The sequence below is a fragment of the Ipomoea nil genome, unplaced genomic scaffold (assembly GCF_001879475.1).
Source record: "Ipomoea nil cultivar Tokyo-kokei standard unplaced genomic scaffold, Asagao_1.1 scaffold2653, whole genome shotgun sequence".
NCBI classification, from domain to species: Eukaryota; Viridiplantae; Streptophyta; class Magnoliopsida; order Solanales; family Convolvulaceae; genus Ipomoea; species Ipomoea nil.
In genome coordinates, this window is record NW_017619081.1 from 1,726,908 (window position 1) to 1,754,525 (window position 27,618).

The 27,618-nt window shown below is 33.2% G+C and overlaps 3 protein-coding genes and 3 long non-coding RNA genes across 10 annotated transcripts; 2 read left to right on the forward strand and 4 right to left on the reverse strand.

Moving 5' to 3' along the window:
* Positions 1 to 1,021: 1,021 nt before the first annotated feature.
* On the reverse strand, positions 1,022 to 1,590 carry LOC109154665. The gene is made up of 2 exons (XR_002049765.1): positions 1,496 to 1,590; positions 1,022 to 1,307 (listed from the first exon to the last, which is right to left on the reverse strand). It is a non-coding gene; the product is annotated as an uncharacterized LOC109154665 (long non-coding RNA).
* A 239-nt stretch (positions 1,591 to 1,829) lies between these two features.
* On the reverse strand, positions 1,830 to 6,087 carry LOC109154664. Of its 5 annotated transcripts, XR_002049762.1 has the most exons (5): positions 5,839 to 6,087; positions 5,194 to 5,293; positions 2,890 to 2,996; positions 2,727 to 2,802; positions 1,830 to 1,909 (listed from the first exon to the last, which is right to left on the reverse strand). It is a non-coding gene; the product is annotated as an uncharacterized LOC109154664 (long non-coding RNA). The 5 variants fall into 5 exon arrangements; XR_002049764.1 differs by lacking the exon at positions 5,194 to 5,293; XR_002049761.1 differs by lacking the exon at positions 5,194 to 5,293 and having other exon boundaries at positions 2,890 to 3,744.
* A 1,969-nt stretch (positions 6,088 to 8,056) lies between these two features.
* LOC109154704 lies at positions 8,057 to 9,180 on the forward strand. The gene is made up of 2 exons (XM_019302438.1): positions 8,057 to 8,578; positions 9,010 to 9,180. The coding sequence occupies exons 1-2, from the start codon at positions 8,057 to 8,059 to the stop codon at positions 9,178 to 9,180; spliced, it is 693 nt and encodes a 230-aa protein (XP_019157983.1).
* A 5,141-nt stretch (positions 9,181 to 14,321) lies between these two features.
* Positions 14,322 to 18,582, forward strand: LOC109154705. Its single transcript, XM_019302439.1, has 6 exons — positions 14,322 to 14,503; positions 14,592 to 15,517; positions 15,612 to 16,337; positions 16,621 to 16,812; positions 16,889 to 17,155; positions 17,300 to 18,582. The coding sequence occupies exons 1-6, from the start codon at positions 14,322 to 14,324 to the stop codon at positions 18,580 to 18,582; spliced, it is 3,576 nt and encodes a 1,191-aa protein (XP_019157984.1).
* Positions 18,583 to 20,796: 2,214 nt separating this feature from the next.
* LOC109154663 lies at positions 20,797 to 21,730 on the reverse strand. The gene is made up of 2 exons (XR_002049759.1): positions 21,467 to 21,730; positions 20,797 to 21,055 (listed from the first exon to the last, which is right to left on the reverse strand). It is a non-coding gene; the product is annotated as an uncharacterized LOC109154663 (long non-coding RNA).
* A 2,000-nt stretch (positions 21,731 to 23,730) lies between these two features.
* On the reverse strand, positions 23,731 to 27,138 carry LOC109154662 (UDP-glycosyltransferase 74B1-like). The gene is made up of 2 exons (XM_019302398.1): positions 26,469 to 27,138; positions 23,731 to 24,540 (listed from the first exon to the last, which is right to left on the reverse strand). The coding sequence occupies exons 1-2, from the start codon at positions 27,108 to 27,110 to the stop codon at positions 23,803 to 23,805; spliced, it is 1,380 nt and encodes a 459-aa protein (XP_019157943.1). The 5' UTR covers positions 27,111 to 27,138; the 3' UTR covers positions 23,731 to 23,802.
* Positions 27,139 to 27,618: the final 480 nt, after the last annotated feature.

Genomic DNA, 27,618 nt, shown 5'->3' on the forward strand with positions numbered 1-27,618 from the left:
ATATAACTTGATAATTATGTACAAGATATATAAACAGAATTTGATTTGGGCCCAGAGTATACCTTGCTAATTCTATATGTGTGTGTGCAGTTTGGAGATTTTTGGGGGGCAGCAAGGATTGTGTTCATTGATGATCCTGAGTGGTACTATGCTTCGTGTAGAACAAAGGGTTGCAACAAAAAGCTGAAAATGAAAGGTAAGTGGCTGTGGTGTTCTACATGTGACAGGAATTGGGGTGATGGAACTTTGAGGTACAGGGTTAAAGTGAGGGTTGTGAACTTGGATGGGAATGCTCCTTTCCTTCTATGGGACAGGGAGTGCCTTGATCTACTTGGTGTTAGCGCAGATGATTTGAATTCTTCCCATACTAAGGTACTAAATGTTTATTAATATACCAATTCTTAACTTATTTACCAATTTTTTTAAATTTCCTATGTACACAAACTTTTAAAAATTAAAATTAATTACGTGCAGGGCCGAAAGGGGCTACCTAAGGAGTTTGAGACTCTAATTGGATTGAATCTACTCTTTCGAATTGCCGTTCGCAAAGAACAGTTCCAAAACTACCTTAATGCCTTCCCTGTTATGAGGATCATCACTGATGAAAAGGTTGTAGAAAAGCATGCACCAGAGCTAATTGGAGTTAGGGACCGGGACCTCAGTTCGAAATTGGAGTTCGAGCTTACAGACGAGGATCTATGGGATCTAGAGGTATAATTGGATCTACAGCGTATACTATTACACTATTATACTATTATACTAATCTCTAAAGCAAAATAATAGGAGCAAAAAATTCCTGCCCGAACAATACTACGTCGTTTTGAAGAGTATCAAATATTTATGTCATTTTGCTTAAAAGAACGTGTAACTCATCGGTTACCAAAAAAGATTTAAACTAAATATTTTGTTTCTATTTATTTTAAGGCCAAGATTTTTTTATAAGCCAATCAGATTTAATTTATAAGTTAAAGGCGGTGGTACTCTTCAGTTTCCCATATAATATTTATGGTGAAGAGCCGGATTTGTTTTTCCAAAGACATTAATTGAAGACCAATCGATTTCTGCCCTTACGTTAACTAACAATAGGGAAGCAATTATATCTAAACATCTATATATATATATACATCACTTTCTCTCCAATACAAAGACTATCAGAGTTTCAGTCTTCAATACAAACACTAGGTCATGCAGGGCAGCAGTGATACCAGACTCGCCGGAAAGGAAACAGCGGGGAAAACGTCTGTAAACGTCTGTATGAGGAGTGGCCGCCGAAACTTCCATATCCAAAAGAGCCGGCTGCAAAACATCTGTACATTTGGTAACCTCTGAATCCTATTTCAACTTTTTTTTGCATAAAGAAAATAATTATAGAGATTTGAAAATCATACCATTGGAAGTTGGACTACAGTTTGTAAGTATTCTGTTTCTCATTATACACTGTTAAAACTTTTGTTTGAACTCAACAGCAAATAGCATGTATTTAATAAGCATATACCTTCCATTTTGAAATATTGTTAAGTATCTCAGTTACACAGATGTTGTTTGCATCCCCAATACTGTGCCCTTCATCTAATTTGTTCAAGCCTGCTACCTGAGAATATTGAGGTACCAAAAAGGAAAAGAGATTATCAACTGGAAACTCAAGAAAATCAACAGGTATAATCTCTGTCCAACTTAGATAAATAAATGTTTTATACATTACAAAAAGTATAGAACCTGGAAAATGAAATGAGAAAAAGCATATTTAATATTGGATTTGCAACTAGGGTATTACTTTATTAGTCTAAAACAGAAAGGAACTATCTATTATCGTAACATTTATAATAACTTGCCTCTGTAGGAAGCAGACAAATACTATGTTATACTTCCATCTCAGTGATTCTGCATTTTTCTTAGGGAAGTTTAGTACCTGCAAAGTCATTCAACCATCAAAACTGTATTAAAATGCAAAATACAGTAATTTCTAAGATAAATTTGGTCTTAGTCTTTTGTTATGGCAGTTTGAAGATTTTTGTGTTGCTACTAGAATTGTATTCAACTATTCATAGAAAGTGACACAAAATGGTATTATGCTTCATGTAGAACTAAGGGGTGATGTAATTCCTAGGTACTGAGTTAAACTGAGGGATATTGGATTTGAATTTGAATGGTAATGCTCCTTGTTTATAAATTGCATGAAATCCATGAATCTAAAATTTTTAGCTAAAAAAACGAATCAAAATACACAGATTAAGAATAAAATTGAATGTTCACATCTGAATTGCTTCATGGTGTTGAAAATTAGATAGTTTGCCTATCAACTGTTGATATTCCATGAATTCAGAGAGAAGTATTAAAAATTCAAAGTGCATGTTGATGAAGAAAGAATTTGAAATATTCTCTGATGTCAAGGTGAATTCTCGAAATAATTTGGTCAAGGAAGGGAGGATGCTACAAGTAACAAAGAAGCTTGGTCACAATTTGCCAGAGGAAACACATTGCTCCAAATAGAGGTATAATCCAAATGCATAACTAATTTGAATCCTTTAATTCAACTAATACATGTGTGTTTATGTTAGTGTGTAATGTTAATTTCAATCCGTTAATTCAATTTCATTATTGTTCTCTTATCTGTGTAGTGTTTTTTATTTCACTTTTTTTTTATGTAAATATGTGACACACTGACACCAACTATGATCAATCAATACTATGCTAAATAAATTGTACATTGCCAGTAATATACGTACCTGGAATTTTATACTCCTTTGAGTCCAATTTGCCCAATTGTATACTCTATGCCCATCGCCAATTGAAGTCCTTTAACTGTCAAAGTATAGTTGGTGCAGTTCAGTTAAAAAATTATTAGTAAACAATTGTCCCGTGAAGGTTGAAATTATTAGTATACAATACCCTCGTGCATGATCCAGATCTATAAGAGAACTGCACCAAAAAACCAACTACCCTCATGCATGATCCAGATCTAGGATTTCAACTTGATCTATCGCCATTTTGTTACTCTACAGAATAAAATAAAATAAAATTTGCAGAGCTGGAAATATACTACTGTACTAAATGTAAATCGAGAGATAAGTGCATAAAATATTTACCAAATAAACACGCAATACTAGAGACAGAGATGAAGAAATAAACACGCAAATGCAACAGATGTCTGAATGTGATGAAAAGTACTGTGAAGCATTGGAAGACATTCCGAAGTATTTACACACATGGAAAGTTGAGGTAAGCAATCAATGAAAAAGATAAATTAACAGCAATTTATAACGACTTACTAATATCAACTCTACATTAATTAACTTTAATTTTTTTTTCTGTATAGTCTTAAGAAGCAGAGAACTATGCAGCATTGCAGTGTATACCATTCTACAGGAAACAGGTCTATATAGTATTCAAGCTTCTTGCCATTAGTCACTCACAGTTTGGAGGAATCAAGATATTTAAGTCTTAAATGGTATCCTAATCCAGCTACAAACAGTGAAGGTTGAACACTAATCAAACTATCAGTGAAGCTAGCAAGTCAGAAGTTGAACCTAATTTGAAAGTGTTCCAAATAAGGAATTGATTGATATGTTTTAATTTATTGTTTCAGATTTCCAGTTTGAATTTTTTTTAATCTATTGTCTCAACTTTCCAGTGTACACTGTTTTTATTTATATACCTTAATTGTTGAAATATACTGCCCTTCTTTGAATGATGATCATGACCATCTCTCTAGGATGCTTGATGAAGAAGATCAAGAGCAGGAGTCTGAGTCAAGAGCAGGAGTCTGAGGTACATACCTGATCTATTCACTTAGTTATTTTATTAATTCATTGTCTAACTAATTTTTTTTATTTTTTTGGGAAACGGGAGAGTGAATCTTGGGATGAAGTTAGAAGTTCTTATATGCCAAACAGTGAAAAGCTAAGGTTGGATGACAATGATGAACCAGTGGAGTATGGAGCGACTAAGAGCATACTAGACCAATTCTCATCAAGCAAAGAAGTTAAGAGATCTAAGGTTGTTCTCATTAAACAGCAGAAAATCTAATTTTCTTCAATTTGAATTAATTTTCTTCAATATGCACTACTGTGTGTATCAATGTGTTTTTTTTTTTGAAAACAGTTTCTTTGTTTTTTGAAAACAGTTTCTTACAATATGCACTAGCAAATGCATATTGTATCAGTGATGTTTGTGCCTATTTTGTTAGTATGCACTTTTTTAGAAGTGCTTTATATGCTATGCTTTTTTGTTTTTTTATTTCTTATTTTGTTACTTATTTTGTTCTATATTCTATCTGCCTGCTTTAGTTAGAAAACACCAAATTCTCATCTTAAGGGTACTTACTAAATATTAGCATATGTATACCAACAAGCCTAAAATTACTTATTTTAGCATTTTAGGGCTACTTACTACAACAAGAAGGCTAAAAACTACTTATGCACATTTTGAAGAAAAAAAATTGAGCAAATGTTGTTTTAAAAAAATAAAAGAAAAAATTTAGCTTTGAAAGTTGTGTTCATACACCTTTACAAATGTGCATAATCAACTTCATAATGTAAGCTATCTCTGCCTTCTCAATCACTTTCAAATTGGTTGATTGAAACTTTAAAAGCTCAAATTTAATTCCCTAAAAAAATTAAGTAACTAAAGATATAATTAAGTGTGCAGACATGTAAAAAAAAACTTGATGTAAAAATGAACTTGTGGCAAAGAAGTGACACATTAGTCTATTCCATACTTTCTAACATACATAGCAAAAATAATCAAGAATTGAGATGGAAACAAAAAATATTTTAAAGCAATCACACAACCTAAACTTTTTAAAATACTATACTTATTACCTGAAGTATAACAATAAAGATTATTATACACTATAAATATAACAGTTAGTCAAAAAACCATGATCATACACTTAACGACTGTGATAGTGTGATGCAATGTTTAATGACACCAGCTATCATTACTTAGGAATAAACTCTTCATTTCTACTGACACAATGATAAGCACATACCCAAATACAATGCAAAGGCCAACTCTTCCCCTATTTAAATAGATCATATTCTGCTCAAACAAATATAAACACTCTATAACACATGTAGAGTAGGGCAGTACAAATTGTTTCTCACATTGGATTATTATGAAGAAACTTAAAAAATCCACCATTATATGGAACAAAGAAAACAATATTAACGAAATAAAAGGTAAAGCACAAACTAATCTGAAATGTGTTTATTTCAACTGTTGTATTCTCCTCAAATCTTGCTTATGTCTCATTCACTGATCTGCTCTAAGAACATTTGTCACCAAGTTCATCCTCACACAAAAAAAATTAAAAAAAATAAATATAAGATTAGTAATTTTACTAAAAATTAAAATTATAAACAGGAATCCCTAAAGTATAATAAACAAAGATTAGGAATTTTAGCGGTAATAGAAGAATAGGAGAATAAAGCTCAATAGAACTTTTCTATTTAGTTTTTTTTTTTAAAAAAAAAAAACAGAAAAACATATTCAATCAAGGAAAAATATATCACACCAAAAAAGAAATGCAGTACAGAGAATATCATTTAAACTCCGAAATTTTTTTTTCAGATTGTAGATTTGTGATATAAGATTTAAAAATTACTCAAAAAACGAATTAGTTCGTAGATCTACGAGAATATAGAAGCACCAAGACAAAAATTTAATTGCATGAGGTATTTATCAAACTGCAAATACTAAATATTAGAAATAAGCCGGTCTGTTTTCAAACAAAAAAAAAAAAAAAACAAAAAAAAAACCGGAAGATTAAAATGATGTAAAATATAATTTAGGTTTTGAGAAGCAAAATAAAGAAATCTAAGTTAAGAAAATACATACCTTTCTTTGTATGAACTTAAAAATGAGCTTGTGTTGAGAAGATTTTACGGATTCAACAAATTCAGACGGTAATAGAGAGAGATATCGAGAGATGGTGATGTCCGTAAATGGTGAAATGAGACGATTTAGGCGAGAGGATGAGAGTAAAGAAGTCTCAAAGAGACGGTATTACAGAGAGACAGAGAGTGAGACGATGTGTCCGAATTAGGTTTGAGCAGATGAATCGTACGACTATGCGAGAGAAGGAGGAAGCAGTTCTAGACCCTTCATCCTCCTCTTTTCTTTTTTAATAAATAGGAATAAGATTCAAATTGGCCACTGAACGTAACCTGAAAATGCAATTAGGTCACTGAATGAATAAAAAGTGCAATTAAGCCACTAAACACTCTAAAAATGTGCAATTAGGCCACTGAACTCTCCAAACGTATGCAATTTCACCGGATGCAAGTTATCATCAATTTTAGCAAGTTACATGCTTACGTGGCAGCTGAGTTGGCATTTTTAATAATTTTTAATAATTAATTTTAATAATAAATTTTATAAAAAATTGAAAAAAATAAAATAAAAAAATAAAATAAAGTCATTTTTATTTTTTTAAAATTTTTTAAAATAAAAATTTATTATTAAAATTTATTAAAAATGATTTAAAATTTATTAAAAATGCCAACTCAGCTGCCACGTAAGCAGATAACCTGCTAAAATTGAGGGTAACCTGCTATCAGGTGAAATTGCACATTTTTAGAGTGTTCAGTGGCCTAATTACACTTTATTTTCGTTCAGTGGCCTAATTGCATTTTCAAGTTACGTTCAGTGGCCAATTTGAACATTATTCCTAACAAATAAATAAATAAATAAATAACGTGGCATGCCATCAGCATTACACGTATACACCATTCCAGAACCTTCATTTTAATTATATATAATTTATTTATTTATTTGAGAATATTTGTGCAGCTGTATTACGTAAAATATACGGAGTATGTTTTATATATTTTAATATATATAAATTCTATGAAGTTATATAACAGTTATAACTCCTTTAGATATAAACTTATATTTAGAATTTATATATTAATTCACATGTTAATTTTTTTTTTTTGAAAGCCAAGGAAATCAGATTGCATTAAATGAGACAAAAAGGGGAGGATAATCCCTCCAAACCGAACGAACGTCAGTCGCATCAATATGTTTTGCTAAGGCATGAGCTGCCAAATTGACATCTTTGCGTACAAAATTAATCGAGCAATAATGAAAATAACGAACCAACTGTAAATTATATACTTCTTTGATGTAGATATTTCTACATTTTAATGGATTGTTTCCTAATAATGCAAAAATTGAATTACATTTATTTTATTTGTATTTATAAAAAATGATATTTTAGTTCAACAAAAAATTACAAGTTCCTTTCAAATCAATTGATTTATCGTCCAATCAAAATCAAACTCCTTCAGACCCAAGACTTCCAGATGTGTTGATACCAAGGCTATCTTTGACTCCTGCAGGTACAAATGTGTTGATACCAAGGTTATCTTTGACTCCTTCAGACCCAAGACTTCTATTTAAATTTCAAAGAAAGCAGTTTCCACTTATGTTGTCATATGCAACGACAATCAACAAAAGTCAAGGTCAAACGCTTTCACATGTTGGTTTGTTACTGAAAAAACCAGTTTTTAACCATGACCAATTATATGTAGTACAGTAGCAGTTTCTAGGGTGAATAATCCTGACGGTCTTAATGTCTTAATTTGTGGGGAATCTAGAGGTCTTTTAAACAAAACTCAAAATGTAGTTTACAAAGAAATCTTTAATAATGTGTAATTTTTTTGTTTATGGAACGCCAATAAATTATATTTTGTCTTTTTTATTACATCTAAAACGTTAATGGTCCTATATCTTCAATCTTTTATATATTGCATCATAATATCATGGGCGTGCAACGCAAGGGTGCAATACTAGAGACAGAGATGTAGGTGATCAATGAAATTTCAGCTTCTCATAAGTCACCCCACAGATCTAGAACTGGATATTTCCAAAAAAAAATAGAAAGAACAGAGAAGTAGGAGGATGGAATAAGCAAATGAATGTAGAGAGAGACAGAGATGAAGAAATGAATCTTCTCGATTCGTTCGTCTCTCATTTTAATATTATTATATTATCATTGTTACTGTCATCCGGAGGGGATGATATTAAAATAATTGTGCACAGTACATTTTCTATGTTTGCAAATGGAGACACTGACCCCGTTCATCTGCTAGGTCGTGCTATATTAGCACCAACACTCGATGTGGTCAACGCAATCAATGACTATATGACTGAGTTGCATAATGACGAAAGCAGGTCATACTATAGTTCAGACGCAGTATGCAAAGCTGATGGCGACAACGGTATATTTGGAGATGTACACACACCGATATTTTTAAACAGCATTAGGGTTTCAGGTCTACCAAATCATACACTGACTTTGAAAATCGGTTCACCAGTAATGTTAATGAGAAATATTGACCATTCTCTTGGTTTGTGCAATGGAACTCGGTTGATAATCACAAAGCTAGCAGACCATGTTATTGAAGGCGAGATTCTGACTGGTCCTAACAAAGGTACAAAACTGTTGATTCCCCGAATGTCAATGTCACCCTCTGATCCAAGATTGCCGTTCAAGTTTCAACGAAGGCAGTTTCCATTGATGCTTTCATATGCAATGACCATAAACAAAAGTCAAGGTCAAACGTTGACTCATGTAGGTTTAATACTAAAGAAATTGTTTTTTGTACACGGTCAGTTGTACGGAGCTGCATCTCGGGTTAACAATCCAGACGGTCTCAAAATATTGATAGTAAAAGGCTCAAGTTCAACTACTACATCAACCACTAATGTTGTATATCATGAAGTTTTCAATAATTTGTAATTTTGTAAAGTTCTCTTTTCTTAGTACCATCACCTTGCAACTATTTGTAATATACCATTTTCATATTGTTTTTGTTGAATTCCCAAACATATTTCATTTATATGTTATAAATTTTAACCGCATTAGTTCACACAATTTGTAACTTAACATACACACAATTAATACTTTTTAATTTACATACCGTGCAGTGCACGGGTCAAATACTAGTTACTTTAAAAATGCAAATTAATTAGTACTTACAGTTTCAAATCTCTACTTTGTAGGAAAATGACCAAGCAAATGAAGCTGAAAGTCCTCTACAAGTTGTTGCACAGAGGCTGAATGCAGAGAACACCATTGAGAATGGCACTGTCAAGAGGTCCCTGATTGATGAATTTTCCAGCACACAAAGTTCTAAACAAAGCAAGGAAGCTGTGGTCAAAATGGAGAAATAATGAATGTGTAATGAGTAGAATGTCTGGGATGTGCTCTACTGAACTTTTTTTTTTTTTTTTTTTTTTTTGTGGATGGTTTTGTGAGGACACACTTGTGATTGTCCTTAGACAGTTTGACAACATTTTTAGACTCTCTCTCTTTTTTTTTTTTTTTTTTTAATTTGTTGCAGTTCGCAAAGATTAACTTATGTTATTAGTAAGGATAACTTTGTATCTTTTCTGCAAATTTTGTTTGTTGTTTTGTTTGTAGGTACTAAAGAAGAGATTGATTCCACATAAAGTAAACGAGTATTAACATCCCGCGATGGAAAAAGACAATGCAGATAGTATATATTAGCATACGTATATAACTTCAATTGTAATTTGTTAATTTAAAACATTAGTGGCCAGATCAATGTAAGATAAAGCTTAGTGATAAATAGTTAGTTTTCCATGTTCTATTCCTAACAATGTAAAGTTTGTAAATATGAACTCTTTTTTTTTAATCTAATCCTAAAGGCACTTATCCATCACTTCTACTTAGATTACATGCTATCAATAACTATACACTGATTAATAAACTATTTATACAAAGAGTACAAAACTAAATTAGTTAGAAAAAGATATATCTCACCATGTATATTTGTTGATGTCACTCCTTCTTCATTTTTCTAATCACCAAAAGCAAAGCATGTTGATATCCAAATTTGAACACACTGGATACATGTAAACAGCATATTAACATTGTACTTAATATAAGGGAACAAAAATACTTTTAAAATAATATATTAATTGTGCTTGCAGAATATAATAGAATGTGTTCTTAAACATCAATTTTCAAACGTAAAATATATCAAACTTCAGAGTTTTCAATCTATTAGTATTCTAACAGAAAGGTTAACACCTTTGTTACTTCATTAGATTTTTTTTAGTAGGATCAAGTTAGACGCACTTCATTATACTTTAGAATGGATGCAAAAACACCATTCTGAGTACAAATGTAATATAACTTCATCCTAAAGGTATTTCAATAGCCTAACATAACCAGAAAAAAAAAATCCAATCAGATCTGATTAGTATTTTCAGTAAACTTGAATTTATAAACCTGAAATTACTAATACTCTAATAAAGTAAAGAGACAATTTGATTTCCATCGCGGATTCAGAAAGCATAATATAATGCAACTCAAAATATAACTCAGATATATTACATTGAGTACATGAGTAGGGAACACACGTTTACTTAAGTATAGTGATAGCTAATTATGTAATTAAAACTTATCTTGTATAATGAAAGTGCAACTGGGTTTGACAACGTGCATTATAAGGTCCACTAGAGGCCACAGCAGTGCTCACAACAACTTGCAATATAAACTCTCTTCCAAATCCTTTGAACCATCATAGATTAGGTAGCAGCTTGCCTGCATTTTTGTCCACAATAATTAAATTTAGATACCATTGTTATTCAAATGTGCCCTCACAATAAGCACGGTATTAGAAATCTCTAACATGATCATTGTATTATATTTAGAGATTTTGCAGTTACCATTTGCAAATACAAAATGGTTAATTGATGCTAAACAACTTTAAGATCAACTTTCTATTTGGTATTACAGATTCCACAAGATAATTACATGTATCAAGGGAGAATAAAATAGAGATTTGTTAGAAACAATGTAATAATATTATTTTTAAATATCAATATATATGAAAGTAGATTTTAGTCTATTGTCTAGGCTTAAAACTTATCTTTGAGGCTTCATTAGCAATTGTAACTACCAAACTGGATAGCATTGGTACTATGATAGTGAAAACATGTCACCACATGTTCACAAACACATCTCTTTTTATATGCAAGGTACCTGAAAAATAACATATTACTACAGCAATTAAAATAACATATTTCAGAATAATTGTACTAATGAATAATCAATAAAATTATTAGAAGGAAATACTAATAATATGCAACTAGCACGTATATTCATATCAATATGCATTAAGTAGCCCAACTAAAACTTTTAGTATTCCAACTTGATTTATATTGGCCAGTTTCCAATGTTGGGCTACCAATCTTGGTTTTGAAGTCTGTACTACTATATAACAATCAACATAGACATATTTTTATTCTCTCTGCATCAACACCTAAACAAAACTGATAATTAGAACTGCAGAAAAGACATTTCCAGACGAACACAAATGAAGAAAATCACAACTTCAACCACGATTGGTGCAAAGCGGAAACAGAACAGCAACAACCCAGGTAATTCTATATACTCTTATCCTTATTTATAATAATCTGTGTTAGATTATTGCCCTAAATACTATTTAAAAGCATATAAACCCTATGCATATGTTCTTGCCCCAAATACTATCTCAAACGCTATAAACTATATAAATTCCAGTATATATTTGTTCTGATAAACAAATTTCATAATACACGTACAAGATTTCTATAAATTAGGTCTACAAATATACGTTTTAGATAGATATACATACAAACTACTTAGATCTGAAAATTTAGAAGAGATAGGGTTAGAAATCATTACCCAACTGCAAAAAAATTGTAGAAATGGTGTAGGAGAACACCCATTTCTGCATTTCTCCATTGTTGATCAATCGATGGATCTACTACCACCAAGCTTCGATTCCTCAAACCTCCATGACAGCCGGCTGTGTATATTGCTAATATATAGCACGAAACACCGTTTATAACTCCGAATCGGGGTTTTGACTATGGTCTTAACACTCGGATTGAGTATTGTTGAGTCGTATGCGTCAACCTATACTTCACAGTGAGATCATCTTCATCGCGAATCCATAGTATAGACGGGTCGAGATGGCCAAATCGAACCCTAACCGGAGTAATGAACTCCATTTTTGTGAGAGAACCAACAATGGATGAGTGTGCTAGCTTAGGAAAGAGCGTGATAGGTGTTTCTGGAAGGGAAGGACAGCGGTGAACTTCACCCAAGGAGGCTAGCTGTAGTCATCAACGCATTTCTCCTTTTTAGTTTTATTATTATTATTATTATTATTATTATTATTATTATTATTGTTATTATTATTATAATTATTATATTCTATTATTACGGTTATTGTGTTTATTATTATTATTATTATTATTATTATTATTATTATTAGTCAATTATTATTATTGCTATATAAATTTGATTAGAATAACACTGAAATGTATTATTATAAAACAAATACATTTATTATTAGTATGGTAACCATCCTGATAAAAAATGTTTAATGTCCTAAGCATAGTCAAGACGATCACGTAATATGTATTCATAAGATGTTTAATTGTCCTAAGCATAAATTGTTTTATTATTTAGTCATAATAATAACGATTACGTAATCGCAGTCCGCATAAATATTATGATTATTATTTAAACACTAAGTTTAATTGTTTATGTATCACAAATTCATGTACTCGATTCTTTAATAACGACTAAATAATATATTAAGAATTACTTCATGTACTCAATATATCTGTAATGTAATTATTATTCATGACTAAATAATAAATTAAGAATTACTTTAACGTCGTGTGTATAAAATTATGTCAATATTGGGACACTGATTGATTAATTAAAGTACATCTCGGTATGAGTAACCAAAATTGTTACACCAAATAATACATGTGTATTGATAACATTCTATAATTCTAACAGATAATGAAGATATCAATGTCAATGATGCAGCGTCCATGTCGTTCCTTCAATCTAACAAGAATACAAGAATGGGTACACCGCTAATTGGTGTTTTCCAAAGTTCACTAAGTACGCCTTTAAGTATCCTTTCAAATGGTAAGTGTTTTCAGTTGGAACAGTTCACTACGTTAATGAATCATTGTTAATATTAGTTGTCATTGCAATCGACAGGTGACAATGCGATTCGAACGACAATACGGAGTACCCCAATCCAAGATTCCGGTAGCAGAATGACATTAAGCAACATATCAAATAGTAATTAGCTAAACCAATATTACCAAATTTTTAGTAAATAAATTATATAACAATTTAAGTAATTAGCTAACGTGTGTTGTTTACGCCTGTTGTATAATTTAAGTAAATGTAACTCGAGCTACCGTGGAACTTGATAAATCACCTCTAACCAAGCGCCATAATCATCAGTTTGACCTAAATAGATCACCACTCTCGCAAGGTAATCAACGTGAAATTGAGTAAATAATCTATAATCACCTGGGTTAACTGCTAATTCATTAAAACCTTTTTTTCCGTAATTCACAGATTCTTATACGGGGAGAACGCCAATGCAGACTACATCAACGCAAGTTTGGGGTAGCAGAATGCCGTTTAGCAACATAACAAATAGTAATAATCTCAAACAGCATATTGTAATAATATTACTATGATTTTATTGTGTATCCGACGGGAATACTAAATAGTCTAACAGGTTTACTGAAAATTTCTGTTTAATTTAAGCAAACGGCGAAACAGTTAATGGGGATCGCGCCATACCAACAACATCCAACTGTCGGAATCGGTGCTTCGACTTAAATCGATCACCAGATTCGCAACTAGGTATCAATATATTACCAAAAGGCGTTTCTTATTACCAAGTCAATATTAAATTGAATGTAATAATCATGTAATATATTATATAATCGTTTCTGTAGGACTTGAAAGTAATTGTTGTATTACAAATGACAACAACATGCAAATAGTCGTCGTAGAGTCCGAGCCTGAACCCATCAGGCAATGTCGAAATTTGATATCAGATTTCCAGGGAGTTGTGGACCATTTGCATGACAATGTGCCAAAAAAAAATGGTGACTTCATATTAAATGTTGTCCAACGAATACGTACTATCTTTTGACTACAATGAACTACATTAGTTTGTTACATATGGACTAATATCAATTTTTTTTTCATAGACTATTATTTTGATAGTGGTGATCCCGAGTATATTTGCGAGCATTGTAATGCATTTTTTTGGTACAATGAATGGTCAAGCAATTCAAGATCATGTGACAGCCCTAAGTACACCGCATGTTGTGTGAATGGCAAGATAAAGTTGCCATTGATGACAAGGCCTCTGCAAAAGTTGTATGATCTATTCTTTACATCAAGTGATAAAAACAAATGTTTTTTGAAGAATATAAGGTCATATAACAATATGTTTTGCTTCACGTCAATGGGTGGGAAAATTGATAGGACTATTAACAATGGAACATCGCCTCCCATATTCCGTATAAATGGTCAAAATTTCCATCGCATTGGAAGTTTACTGCCGGCACTCGGCACTCAACCGAAATTTGCACAATTATACATTCACGATACAGAGAATGAGATACAAAATCGCTCCAACTCTTTCAGGTATAATAATATACGGGGTTACTAAACTCTTTTATTACTGTCATTGTTTAATACTGCAAAGCTTATATTATATATTTTTATCTCTTAGGACGGAAAGCAATGGTTCTGCCGTGCATCTTGATGTAGTTCATGACATTAAGCAAGAGCTAGATGACCACAATGTTTTGGTTAAGTCATTCCGAATGACCAAGTCATTTATGCAATCTAATCCTACAAGTGAAATTAGAATGAGATTAATCGGGAAGAGGTCTAAAGATGCCAGAACGTATGCACTACCAACTGCTTCAGAGGTTGCTGCTCTCATTGTTGGAGATCTAGACCCTTGCATGGGTGAACGTGATATCGTGGTCGAGTCTAGGTCTGGAATGCTTAAAAGAATTAATGAATTAAACCCAGCTTATCTACCATTGCAATACCCAATTTTATTTCCATATGGGGAGGATGGTTTCACGGAACATATACATTTTGCCACACATAGTAATAAACAAAATTTTGCAAGAAAGAGTGTTTCACAAAGAGAGTACTTTGCGTTCCGTATACACGAAAGATCAAATGAGATCTCAACTATATCGTACGCTAAAAGGTTATTCCAACAATTCTTGGTTGATGCGTATACTATGGTTGAATCTTCGAGGTTGCTATACATTCGGTCAAATCAAAAAGCTTTAAGATGTGAGGCGTACAAAGGTCTTTCTGATGCATTAACACGAGGTGAAGTGCAACCTAGCTCTCAAGGTAAAAGGATAATATTACCTTCAAGTTTCACGGGAGGAGCAAGATACATGATACAGAACTACCAAGATGCCATGGCAATTTGCAGATTTATAGGTTATCCAAACCTGTTTATTACATTTACATGTAATCCTAAATGGCCGGAGGTTCAACGGTTTTTGGAGAAAAGAAATTTGAAAGCTGAAGATCGTCCGGACATTGTTTGCCGAATTTTCAAGATGAAGCTAGATTGCGTAATAAAAGAAATAAAAAATGGGAAACTGTTTGGTCCTATAAGGGCAGGTGCGCATCGCATTTCCTTATAAGATCATTTGCTAATACAGTACTTAATCATACGAATTCTAGAACTAACATCATGTTATTGTTTTTTCAACAGTAATATACACAATTGAGTTTCAGAAACGGGGTCTTCCACATGCTCACATATTATTTTTCCTACAATCGAGTTGCCTTGCCAATCCTGCTTTTATGGACACGATCATTTCGGCCGAGATCCCAGAAAAGGTGATAGACATCGAGTATTACAAAGCGGTCGAAGAATTCATGTTGCACGGCCCATGTGGGGTTTCCAGGAGTAATTCACCGTGCATGGTAAATGGCAAGTGCTCGAAGCATTTTCCAAAGAGATTTATTGATGCATCCCATTTTGACCAAGATGGTTACCCGTTGTATCGAAGAAGGGATGATAAGAGGACAATTAAAAAAAATGGAATAGAGTTGGACAATAGATATGTTGTACCACATAATCGGTACTTGCTATTGAAATACAAAGCACACATCAATGTAGAGTGGTGTAACCAATCTAGGTCAATCAAGTACTTATTTAAGTATGTCAACAAGGGTAACGACCGTGTAACGGCTGAGTTTTATAAGACTACAATGGATGAAGCTGGTAATGAGATGGTTGATGAAATAAATATGTACTATGATTGCCGGTACATATCTGCATGCGAGGCCGCATGGCGGTTGTTTAGCTTTGAAGTCCAGTACAGGACTCCACCGGTTGAGCGACTAAGCTTTCACTTGCCCGACTGCCAATCGGTTGTGTTCCAAGACGATGATACTATTGATCATGTCCTGAATAGAGAAACCGTTGGGCAAAGTATGTTTAACGCATGATTTGTAGCCAACCAGAAGTTTAAAGAAGCGAGCTGCTTATTAACTTACATTGAGATGCCTACCAAATTTGTGTGGAAAAAGGACATCCGTGAATGGCACCCAAGAAAGAAGGGTTTCTCAATTGGTAGGATATTCAGGAGAAATTTATTATTTAAGGTGTCTATTGAACATAGTTCGTGGCCCAAAATGCTTCCAAGATATTAGGACAGTTAATGGTGTTGAGTACTTGACCTTTAGAGATGCATGTTATGCTCATGGATTGTTAGACGATGATAAAGAATACATTGATGCTATAAATGAAGCAAGCTACTGGTCAACTGCATATTCATTAAGGAAGCTATTTGTTGTCTTACTAACATCCTCATCAATTATTAGGCCGGAAAATGTCTGGAATCAGGTGTGGCAACATTTGTCTGAAGATGCTCAACACTATCAAAGAAGAATATTAAAACAACCAGGTAATGTATTTTTTTTTATGTGTATAAATTCAATTAAGTTATAAGGATAATTTTCTGACTGTTTCCATCGTAACAGACTTGGTCTTAACAGAGGAAGAGAAAAAGAACTTTGCATTGTTCGAATTGGAAAACCTATTGGGGCATCAAAATAAATCTTTAAAAGACTATCCTCCGATGCCAATACCATGTACAGATAATTCAAGGTTGTTTCAAAATAGGTTGATATTTGAAGAGTTAGCTTACAATTGTGAGCAGTTGAAAGAAGATGCGGAAGTGTTGTGTGCGAAATTAACTGAAGAACAGAGTCTCATCTATGATACGGTTATACAAGACATTGAGGAAGGTAAAGGTGGCTTATTTTTTGTTTATGGTTACGGTGGAACATGAAAGACTTTTTTGTGGAGAGCGTTGTCAGCTGCAATCCGATCCAAAGGTAAGATCGTTTTAAATGTGGCTTCAAGCGGCATAGCTTCTCTTTTGTTACCAGGTGGCCGTACTGCTCACTCGAGATTTGCAATACCTATTGCAATAAATGAAGACTCAACCTGTAACATTAAGCAAGGTAGCGAGCTGGCTGAATTGTTGATAAAGACGAGTTTGATAATATGGGATGAAGCTCCCATGATGCACAAACATTGTTTTGAAGCATTAGATCGAACTATGAGGGATTTGTTGCGTTTTGTAGACCCGTGCAGTGAAATGAAGACGTTTGGTGGTAAAACAGTTGTTTTGGGTGGAGATTTCCGTCAAATCGTACCGGTAGTTCCAAAAGGTACACGGCAAGATATTGTTTCTTCAGCCATAAATTCATCGTACCTATGGGATAGTTGCAAAGTTTTAAGGTTGACACAAAACCTGAGACTATGTTCGGTACCCAATCCTGGAAATCGGCAGGCCTTACAAGAATTTGCCAATTGGATTGCTAATGTCGGTGATGGAAAGCTGGGTGGGCGGAATGATGGTTTCGCAGAGGTTGAAATTCCAAAACACATGTTACTGTCAGCTGGAGCGGATGATATTAAAACAATTGTTCACAGTACATTTCCGATGTTTGCAAATGGAAACACTGACCCTGAGCATCTAATAGGTCGTGTTATACTAGCACCAACGCTCGATGTGGTCAACGCAGTGAATGAATATATGACTGAGTTGCATAATGCCGAGAGCAGATCGTACTTTAGTTCAGATGCAGTATGCAAAGCCGATGGGGACAACGGTATATTTGGAGATATACACACACCGGAATTTCTAAACAGCATTAGGGTTTCAGGTTTACCAAATCATGCATTGACCTTGAAAATAGGATCCCCGATAATGTTAATGAGAAACATTGACCATTCTCTTGGTTTGTGCAATGGCACTCGGTTGATAATCACAAAGTTAGCAGACCATGTTATTGAAGGCGAGATTCTGACTGGACCTAACAAAGGTACAAAAGTGTTGATACCTCGAATGTCAATATCACCCTCTGATCCAAGATTGCCTTTCAAATTTCAACGAAGGCAATTCCCAATTATGATTTCATATGCAATGACCATTAACAAAAGTCAAGGACAAACGTTAACTCATGTTGGTTTAATACTAAAGAAACTGGTTTTTGTACACGGCCAGTTGTACGTTGCTGCGTCTCGGGTTAACAATCCAGACGGTCTCAAAATATTGATAGTCAAAGACCCAACTTCAACTACTACATCAACCACTAATGTTGTATATCATGAGGTTTTCAATAATCTGTGGTTTTGTATTTATCCTTTTTTATTAGTTCCGTGACCTTTCAACTATCTGTAATATAACATTTTCATATTGTTTTTGTTGAATTTCCAATCATATTTCATTTATATGTTATCAATTTTAAGCTCATTAGTTCACACAATTTGTAACATAACATACACAAAATAAATACTTTTTAATTTACATACCGTGCAGCGCACGGGTCAAATACTAGTAATAATAATAATAATAATAATCCTTTATATAATAAAGCTATATGGTTTGGGAAATAATTAATGTTACAATTAATGCCACAACATCCTTTATTATATAAAAAAAAAACACAACATTTAAAAAATAAAATAGCTATATATTATATAATCATATAAAAAAAATATACTTTTGAAAAATAAAATAGCTATATATTATATAATCATATAAAAAATGTGTTCAATTAGAGTTTAAATTTACACATACAAAATTTGAAATTTGCTTTCCAAATGTAATTATCTTAGTTATTATTTGTATTGTGAAAATTATAATATAGATGAAATACAATTAAGAATAAATCAACGTAATTATGTAAATTATCTCTATAAGTTTATTTGAATATGCACATAATTAGAGATTATATTAAGCATACAAAATTATAATTTTAATTTTAATTTTAATTGTAATTTTGTATTCTATAAAAATAATAAATACTTGACCAATGGAAGCTCAAAAATATTATTATATTAAATAATTTAAAATATTTTAGTTTTTCTAGTTTTTTATTTATATTTATAATAACATAATTTTTTTCCGTGCATCGCGCGGGTGAATTACTAGTAATAATAATAATAATAATAACAACAAGAAGGTTTGCAGTAAATAAAAAATGATCCATAATTGACTAAAATGTAAAAAGAAATGGTCAAATCATTGCATTTTAATTTTTCACAATAATATTAAACAGTATAATACATCCAATCACAATTATGTCATAAATCTTTCACAATTCTAAACAATGAAACGGAGATTAAAAATAGAACGGAAATATTTCAATAATAATAATCAAGGTTGCAGTAGGCGCTAGGCGCTAGTCGGGCGGTCGGGCAGCGCCTAGCGCCTAGGCGGAATCTAGGCGGCGCTAGGCGGGCTCTAAAAAAAATTAAAAAACAGTAGCAAACTTGCAGTTTGACAAATTTAATGAAGCAGTTTTCAACATTCAATCAAATAGCACGTCCAAATAATAAAACTATCAATCTATCATACATTCCTTCAAACAACTAATATCTCTCTTCTTTGTGAAAGTTCTTCTCGGCTAAACTTTGCAAAGTAAGGAATGAAGATGCAAATCTAGTCACACCGGGTCTCACTATATCTCTATTCTTTGTGAAAGTTCTCATCATTGCCAAAGTCTTGTGATGAGCATAAATAAAGATCGTTAATGTCTTTGCTTGATCAAGGACTTTCTTGTACCTCGGGAGATTTCCAATTCTTTGAAGCATTAGATTTATCATGTGGGTGGCACGAGAAGTCCAAAAGATGGTTGGTCTCTTCTCTTTCAACAACTTTGAAGCTCCCATGTTGTTTGAGGCATTATCCGTGACAACTTGAATAACATTTTCAACTCCAACTTGTTCAATGTCATGCTCAACAAACTCATAAATATATTCACTTGTGTGTGAATCAAGTAAACATTCTTTAGAACAAAGGAAAACGGTGCCCAAATTTGAATTCACACACAAATTCATTACACTTCTTCTCTTTCTATCGGTCCAAGCATCCGTCATGATTGAGCATCCATTTAGCTTCCACTCCTCTTCATGTATCTTCAAAGACTCACGAACTTTATCAACTTCTTTTTTCAAGAATGTTTCACTCATCTCATATCTACTTGGTGATTCAACTCCGGGACCGAATTGTCCAACTGCTTCTAACATAATCTTAAAGCTATCTTTTCAAATGCATGAAAAGGAATAGCGGCCTCATATGCCCATCTACATATATATTCTTTCACTTTATTTGTCCTTTCCTTCCATATTGCACCATCAATACGTTGTTGTTGCATTGTCTTTCCTAAATTGATGAAAGGTTCGGGATTGATGCCACTTGCAAACTTATCCACTGGGCCAAGTGAACGTGGTGGCTTCATAGATCCAAGAGACCCTTGCAAGTCCTCAACATCAATCGACTCACTTCTACCAATAATATTCACCTCAGCTCTTAAATTATCTTCATTAACTTTTTTATTTTTCCTTCTCATCTTGGCTTCATTGAGTTGCATTTCTACACTTAAGTTGATCATCTTTAGTAGCTTTAGAACATGGAACAACATTTCCTTGTATATGAGCAATATGCTCTTTTATTCGATGCACTCCACCGGATAATAGTTTCCCGCACAACAAGCATTTTACTTTATCCATATTTTTCCCATAAACTAAAATACCATATTCCCACCCTACATCATTTGATCTCCTTTTAAGTGTGATTGCTTCAGAAGATCCAACACTTTGAGTAGCCGAAGCACTTGATGAAGCCATTATAACTAAAAAAGTAAAAATCATACACAATAACACAATAAAATAATTCAATTCACAATTTCACATATACAAAATTATATATATACAATACACAAGTTTATTTTGTGACAGTAGCAAAATTACAGTAATGAATGAATGAAAATGCAAAATGCAAAATTCAAAAATTCAAAGATTAAATGCAAAATTCACAATTCAGTAATAACAATATAACATTGAAAATTACAGTAATGAATGAATGAATATGATTTATAAAAAAATTAAAAATGCAAAATTCAAAGACTCAATGAGACAATGATTCATAGGAATGAATGAATAATAGGAATATAGGATAAGTAGCAAAAATGACAATAAAAACAACTAGACAAGTAGCAAAAATGACAGTAAACGACGGTCCGAACTGTGAAATGTGAACTTACAGACGAGTAGACAACGGTGACGGAGGGCTGAAACCGGAGCTTAGACGGCGACGGACGGCTGGAGCTGGACCTTCGACGGCGACAACTGCGGCTGGATCTTCGACGGCTGGAGCTGGACCTTTGACGGCTGGAGCTGGACCTTCAATGGCGACTGGAGTTCCGACGGCAGCTGGATCTTCGACGGCGACTGAAGCTTCGACGGCGGCTGGAGCTTCGACGTCGGCTGGTTCGATGGAGTCTCGCCGTCTCGGCTCTCCGCTATGCAGTCTCCCGTCCGTCTCGCAGTTTCTCTCTATTCAAATTAGAATTCGAAATTAGATTATTAGAAGTTAGGTTTAGAAATTAAATTAAAATTCAATTTTTTTAATTGGGTTTTTCGCTCAAAACGACGTCGTTTTGAGCGAAAACCCCAATTAAAAAAAATTCAATTAACTCGGCCGACTGGGCCAAACTCGGCCGAGTTGGTCGAGTTGGCCGAGTAGGCCGCCCAGGCCACCGCCTAGGCGGCCTGGCGCGTTTTGGCCGCCTTTAGGCCAAAACGGCAAATTTATGGGCCGCCTAGCGCCTAGGCGGCTAGGCGGCCGAGTTTTACAACCTTGATAATAATTTACATATTAAGTAAAGGTAAATTAAAAATGAAAATTAATTATTTCAATAATAATATTCTACATCCTCAATAGTAAATGAATATTCTAAACTATAGTAAAGGTAAATTAAAAATGCAACGAAAATTAAAAATGAAACGGAAAGATTTCAATACTAATATTCTACATCATCAATTAAAAAATGGAACGAAAATTAGGTAAACATATCACTGCATCTGATATTCTAATGGGCTAATTGACTAATTGACTGAAAAAAAAAGAATAATTAGCTGAAAATGAATATGATATTGCTAATATACTGAAAATATAAAAGGAAATGAATATTAGTAGTTGACTGCAAATAAAAAATGATCTATAATTGACTAATATGAAAAAATAAATGGTTAAATCATTTCATTTTAATTAAAAATGGAACAGAAACTAAAATTAGATGAAAATATTTCAATAATAATATTCTACATCATAAATAGTAAATGCATATTTAAAACAATAGTAAAGGTAAATTAAAAATGAAACGCAAATATTTCAATAATAATATTATACATCATCAATTACAAATGGAACAGAAATTAGGTAAAAATATCACTGGATATGATATTCTAATTGACTAATTTACTAAAAATTTTACTAATTGACTTAAAATAGAAAAAGGATCGCTAATTGACTAATATTCTACCATTATATATTTTCACCCGAGTCACCCATCCTGATGGACTGAAGGTGTTAGCTCTAGACGATGATGGAGAATATTGTGTTGCTACTATCATTACATACAAATGAATTAAGGGATAGTTATGCTGTGCATCCGTATGCACCATGCATGGTGCATACGGATGCAAAAACGACGTCGTTTTATTAAAAACGCGCGTCTCCCCTTAAAAAAAAATCAGGTTCGATTCCCAGCAACAGCATTATGTTGTTCATTCATTCTGGAATTTTAGTTCATAGATTATGGAATTTTAGTTCATTGATTCTGGAATTATAGTTCATCGATTCTGAAATTTTAGTTCATAGATTCTGGAATTTTAGTTCATTCATTCTGGAATTTTTAGTTCATAGATTAGATTATGGAATTATAGTTCATAGATTATGGAATTATAGTTCATCGATTCTGGAATTTTAGTTCATATGTTGTTGCTGGGAATCGAACCTGAATTTTTTTTTTAATGGGAGACGCGCGTTTTTAATAAAACGACGTCATTTTTGCATTCGTATACACCATGCATGGTGCATACCGATGCACAACATAATTTGCCTGAATTAAGATAGCAATTCATTCCTGTAACGAACACATTTGCCTAATTTATATATATATAAAAAAATACTAAACAATGATACTCCAAAGTTACAGTACCATATGCGTACATCTACACATTAGCTATTAATTTGAGCAATTATTTGCTCAAATTCAAGCAATGATAACATCGAAACACGTAAATGATCCCAACCGCATCTCCAATTGCACTATATAATATTTGATGTTCTAATTTAAATAGTTATATATCGATCCAAATATTCTTAATATATTGCAACATATCCATTACGTGCATTGCATGGGCGAAAATACTAGTATTTTTAAAATGATTTATTTTGTCATTAAATTTTATTTTTTATGTCAATGTTGTGAGAGTAACTTTAATTTGAAACTTTTATTATTTCTTATCTTATATATATATATAAAAAAGTTGATCTTTTTGGCTAATTAATAATTAATATTTCTCTTTGGCTTAATTATTTCCCAATTTTAGCACATTTCAAATGCTCCACAAACTCATTGATATCATTGTCCGAGCTTCCTCCTTCACTAACCGCACCCTTAGCCAACTCTCTCCACTTTCTTGCATTCCTCTTTATCTCTTCACTCCTCTCCCCTTCCATCACTTCCTTAAGACAGTACACAAGCTCTTCTCTGTTCACAACCCCATACTTGTCCAACTTAGGCCAAATGCCAACCTTCCATATCTCTTCGATAAATTTCGCGTCAGTAAATTGATCAGACCATTGCGGCATTGCCACGGTTGGGACTCCAAGGCTAAGTAGTTCTAGAGTCGAGTTCCATCCACAGTGTGTCACAAAGCATCCAATTGAAGGATGGGCCAGCATTTCGAGTTGGTTGCACCACGGCACGATTAGTCCTTTTTCTGGTGTGACGACCTCTATGAACTCGTCGGGCAGTTTTTCCCTCTCCGACTCCCTCACGACCCAAAGGAAGTCCAAGTCCGAAGCTATCAAGGCCCAAACCATTTCTTCCATCTGTTTAGAGCTGAGTGACACCATACTTCCAAATGAAATATAAACTACAGATTGATTGGGCTTTGATTTCAGCCATGTGAGACACTCTTCACCAAGGGGTTTCCATAGACTTGCACCATAGCCCTTGTCCCCTTCAATCCTGCCATCCAAATATGATGAAGGCACCATTGGCCCAATTAGTTTGGCAGGCCAAACATCCCACACCCCTGCCATAACCTGTTACCATGCATAACAAAATCTCATTACCACAAAATTAAATATCATATTCCCATCTAGGCCAACTTTTATTGGAAACAATCTTATATGGTCCACACAACTGTGTAAATCATATTATTAAGTAATGTACATTCAATACATAAATAATGTACTTTTAGTATATTAAAATTGTACATTGCATTAAGAGAAAATACATTATTTGTATAATATACATTCAATTAGGATCGTTTTTTTTATTTATTTAATTTTTTTGTGGCCTCGTTCTTATAAATAAACCCTAACAAAAGTATAAACGCAATTTTTAAAATTAATATTGTAAAATATATGACTCTTCTTTTCAGTTACAAAATGATTTTGCCATGCTAAATTAATTAGGTCCTAATTATTAGGAGATGTAAGTGATTTGGAAAAAAACTTATGAATTTTAAGATTATTTGTAGATTTTTTTATTTCTTAAGTAGCTAGGCCATGCTAAATTAATTAGGTCCTAATTATTATGAGAGATAAGTGATTTGGAAAAAAACTGATGAGTTTTAAGATTATTTGTACATTTTTTTTATTTCTTAAATAGCTAGGCTAAAAATAAATATTAAGCTCATCTTGCACGATCCAAAATCCAGCCATGCATTCAGTACAAGAATAATTTGCTCTTTTGTAAATGCCTCTGCTAAGGCTCAAATCTATCACATTCCACATAAAGGAGCAACATGATACCATTGTATTACAAGTTTCTTGGTAATAATTTGCTTATTTGAAACTAGCGTCTCATTTTTCCAATTTTCTTATTATGCTATGGGACAAATATAAAATATACTAACGAGCAAGATTCCAATTTCCAATACAAGTACTTGAAGAATATATATATATAGAATTTTGTCAAATTACCCACAATATATATAGTGTATATAGAATATATCTTTTTAAAAGATTAAGGTTCCGATCCATTTGTAAATTCGAAAAACGACTTCCTAGTGTTTGAGTTTTCAAAAAAACTAAAGTTAAAAAGAAAATATCTATTTTGGTAAAAAAAAAAATTTTAATTTAGTAAAAAATGCCTTCATAAATTTTTAGTTCACCGAGGACAAAAGCCTATATATAGGCACACTATTCACCTCAACTGAGATTTGAACCTATCACCTCCCATTTAGGGGAGCAACCCAATACCAATGGACCACAAGCCACTACAAGCCACTTGGTATCTCTCTTCAAGTTAATTTTAGAGTATTATCTCTCTTCATAAAAAATAAAAAATTGTCATGCCATAATAATACTTAGACCAAAAGTGGATGTTTTAATAAAAAAAAAAAAAAGGACTTAGGTCCGTTTGGAAATCAGGAAAATGACTTCTGAAAAATGTTTTTCGAGTTTTCAGTGTTTGGATACAACAGGAAAATCCAGTCAACGAAAAACATTTTCCGTTGACCGGGGAAAATGAAGCCATTTTGGCGGAAAATGACTTCCGCCAAAATTTGGGGGAAGTCATTTTTCACCAGAATGTTTAAACGTACAATTCTACTCATTTTTTTAAAAAATAAACTAAACACACCAAGTTATTCTACTCATTTTTCCAGAAAATAAACTAAACACACCAAGTTTTCCAAAATACTACCAAACACCGGAAAGAAAAATGTTTTTTGGAAAATGACTTATTTTCCAGAAAACATTTTCCAGAAGTCATTTTCTTCCTTTCCAAATGAACCCTTAATGAGTTGACACCTATTCATTTTTCAGTAAAATACAATATCGTTTAACTTTTAGCTAAATATAATTTTCTAACATTCAAATAAATTCAAATACGAAAAATTAAAATATTTTTCAAAATCATTCTGAAAAACATTTTCTAACTTCCCAAACCCACCATAAAAGAAATTCTCTGTGACTTAAGCCTCAAAATCAGTAAGCTAAGTAATTATACAGGTTAATCGTACCTGGCCTTCTAATTCTTGAAACGTATTGCCAAATATCCAATCAGCATTTGCCACGTTGGAGAATTGCCTCATCTTCATGCGCAAGTAAGCCGGATAGCTATCCGGCGCCGTGATAAACCTCGGGATTTCCGGGCCGTACAGCGGCGGAATCCCCGGCAGGACCACCGCCTCGTTCTCCTTAATCTCCACCGGAAGCCGGAGATTCCCACGGTGGATGTGAGCGAAAACCGCGCAAACCGTGGCGGAGTTGGTAAAAAACGACGCCGCGTATACGCCGCGGCGTTTTGCCACGTCCAGTGCCCACGGGAAGAACGAGTCGTAGACGACACAGTTCACGGGATGCGGCGAATCCTCGTACTTGGCTATGACGTTGGACAGAGTCGTGGAGCCGTTTGCTTCGAAAGAAGTGAGAAACGCGTCTACGTTCTGGGCTTGAGAAAAGCCGCCGTCGTCGAAGCCGTCGGAGATGGGCTCTACCGTGACGGCGGCGGCGTGGATGGATTTGACGGTGTAGGTGGTGGTGGCTATGGTGGCCTTAACGCCTTTGGAGGCTAAACGTTTAGCGAATTGCAGAATAGGATTAATGTGGCCTTGTGCTGGGTATGGTAACAACACAACATGACCACAAAATTCTGCCTCCATTTTTTTTTTTTTTTTTTTTTTTTTATGATTATTTTTGGGTTCTGAGTTGGTAAATTTGGTTTGCTTTCTGCAGACTTATGAATGTTATTTATAATGAAGTATTTACTATTTCAATGGTGGTATAGGAAATAGAATTAGTTCTGATAACTTCCTCAAAAAAGAATTAGTTCTGATAGGTTGTAGGTAATATATAGGGTATCAAAATGAGGCCGCTTCGTGATGGAACAGGTTAGGGAAGAGAGAATTTTTGCCTTTTATGGAAAAATATTACTATTTTAATAATTAATAACTATACATATTATTTTATTATCGCAATTATGTTGACCGGTATTGAGGGTGATTAATTAATTAGTAGTTGTAAATGCTATTTTGATATTACCACATTCTTAACAAATATTTGTAATCTTATCTTATTATTTTAATATGACAATATTGAGGGCGGTTAATTAGTAGCTATAAATGCTATTTTGATTTTGATTTTATTCCATCTTTGACAACTATTTGAAAT

Excerpts from the sequence above, each read along its gene's own strand:
- LOC109154704 (XM_019302438.1), top strand. The coding sequence starts at position 8,057 with ATGTTTGCAAATGGAGACACTGACCCCGTTCATCTGCTAGGTCGTGCT. Across the intron at positions 8,579-9,009 it reads AAGGTCAAACGTTGACTCAT|GAAAATGACCAAGCAAATGA; the intron begins GTAGGTTTAATA and ends TCTACTTTGTAG.
- LOC109154662 (XM_019302398.1), bottom strand. The coding sequence starts at position 27,110 with ATGGAGGCAGAATTTTGTGGTCATGTTGTGTTGTTACCATACCCAGCA. Across the intron at positions 24,541-26,468 it reads TTCAAGAATTAGAAGGCCAG|GTTATGGCAGGGGTGTGGGA; the intron begins GTACGATTAACC and ends GCATGGTAACAG.
- LOC109154705 (XM_019302439.1), top strand. The coding sequence starts at position 14,322 with ATGGGTGGGAAAATTGATAGGACTATTAACAATGGAACATCGCCTCCC. Across the intron at positions 15,518-15,611 it reads GTTTGGTCCTATAAGGGCAG|TAATATACACAATTGAGTTT; the intron begins GTGCGCATCGCA and ends TTTTTTCAACAG. Across the intron at positions 17,156-17,299 it reads TATACAAGACATTGAGGAAG|GTGGCCGTACTGCTCACTCG; the intron begins GTAAAGGTGGCT and ends TTTTGTTACCAG.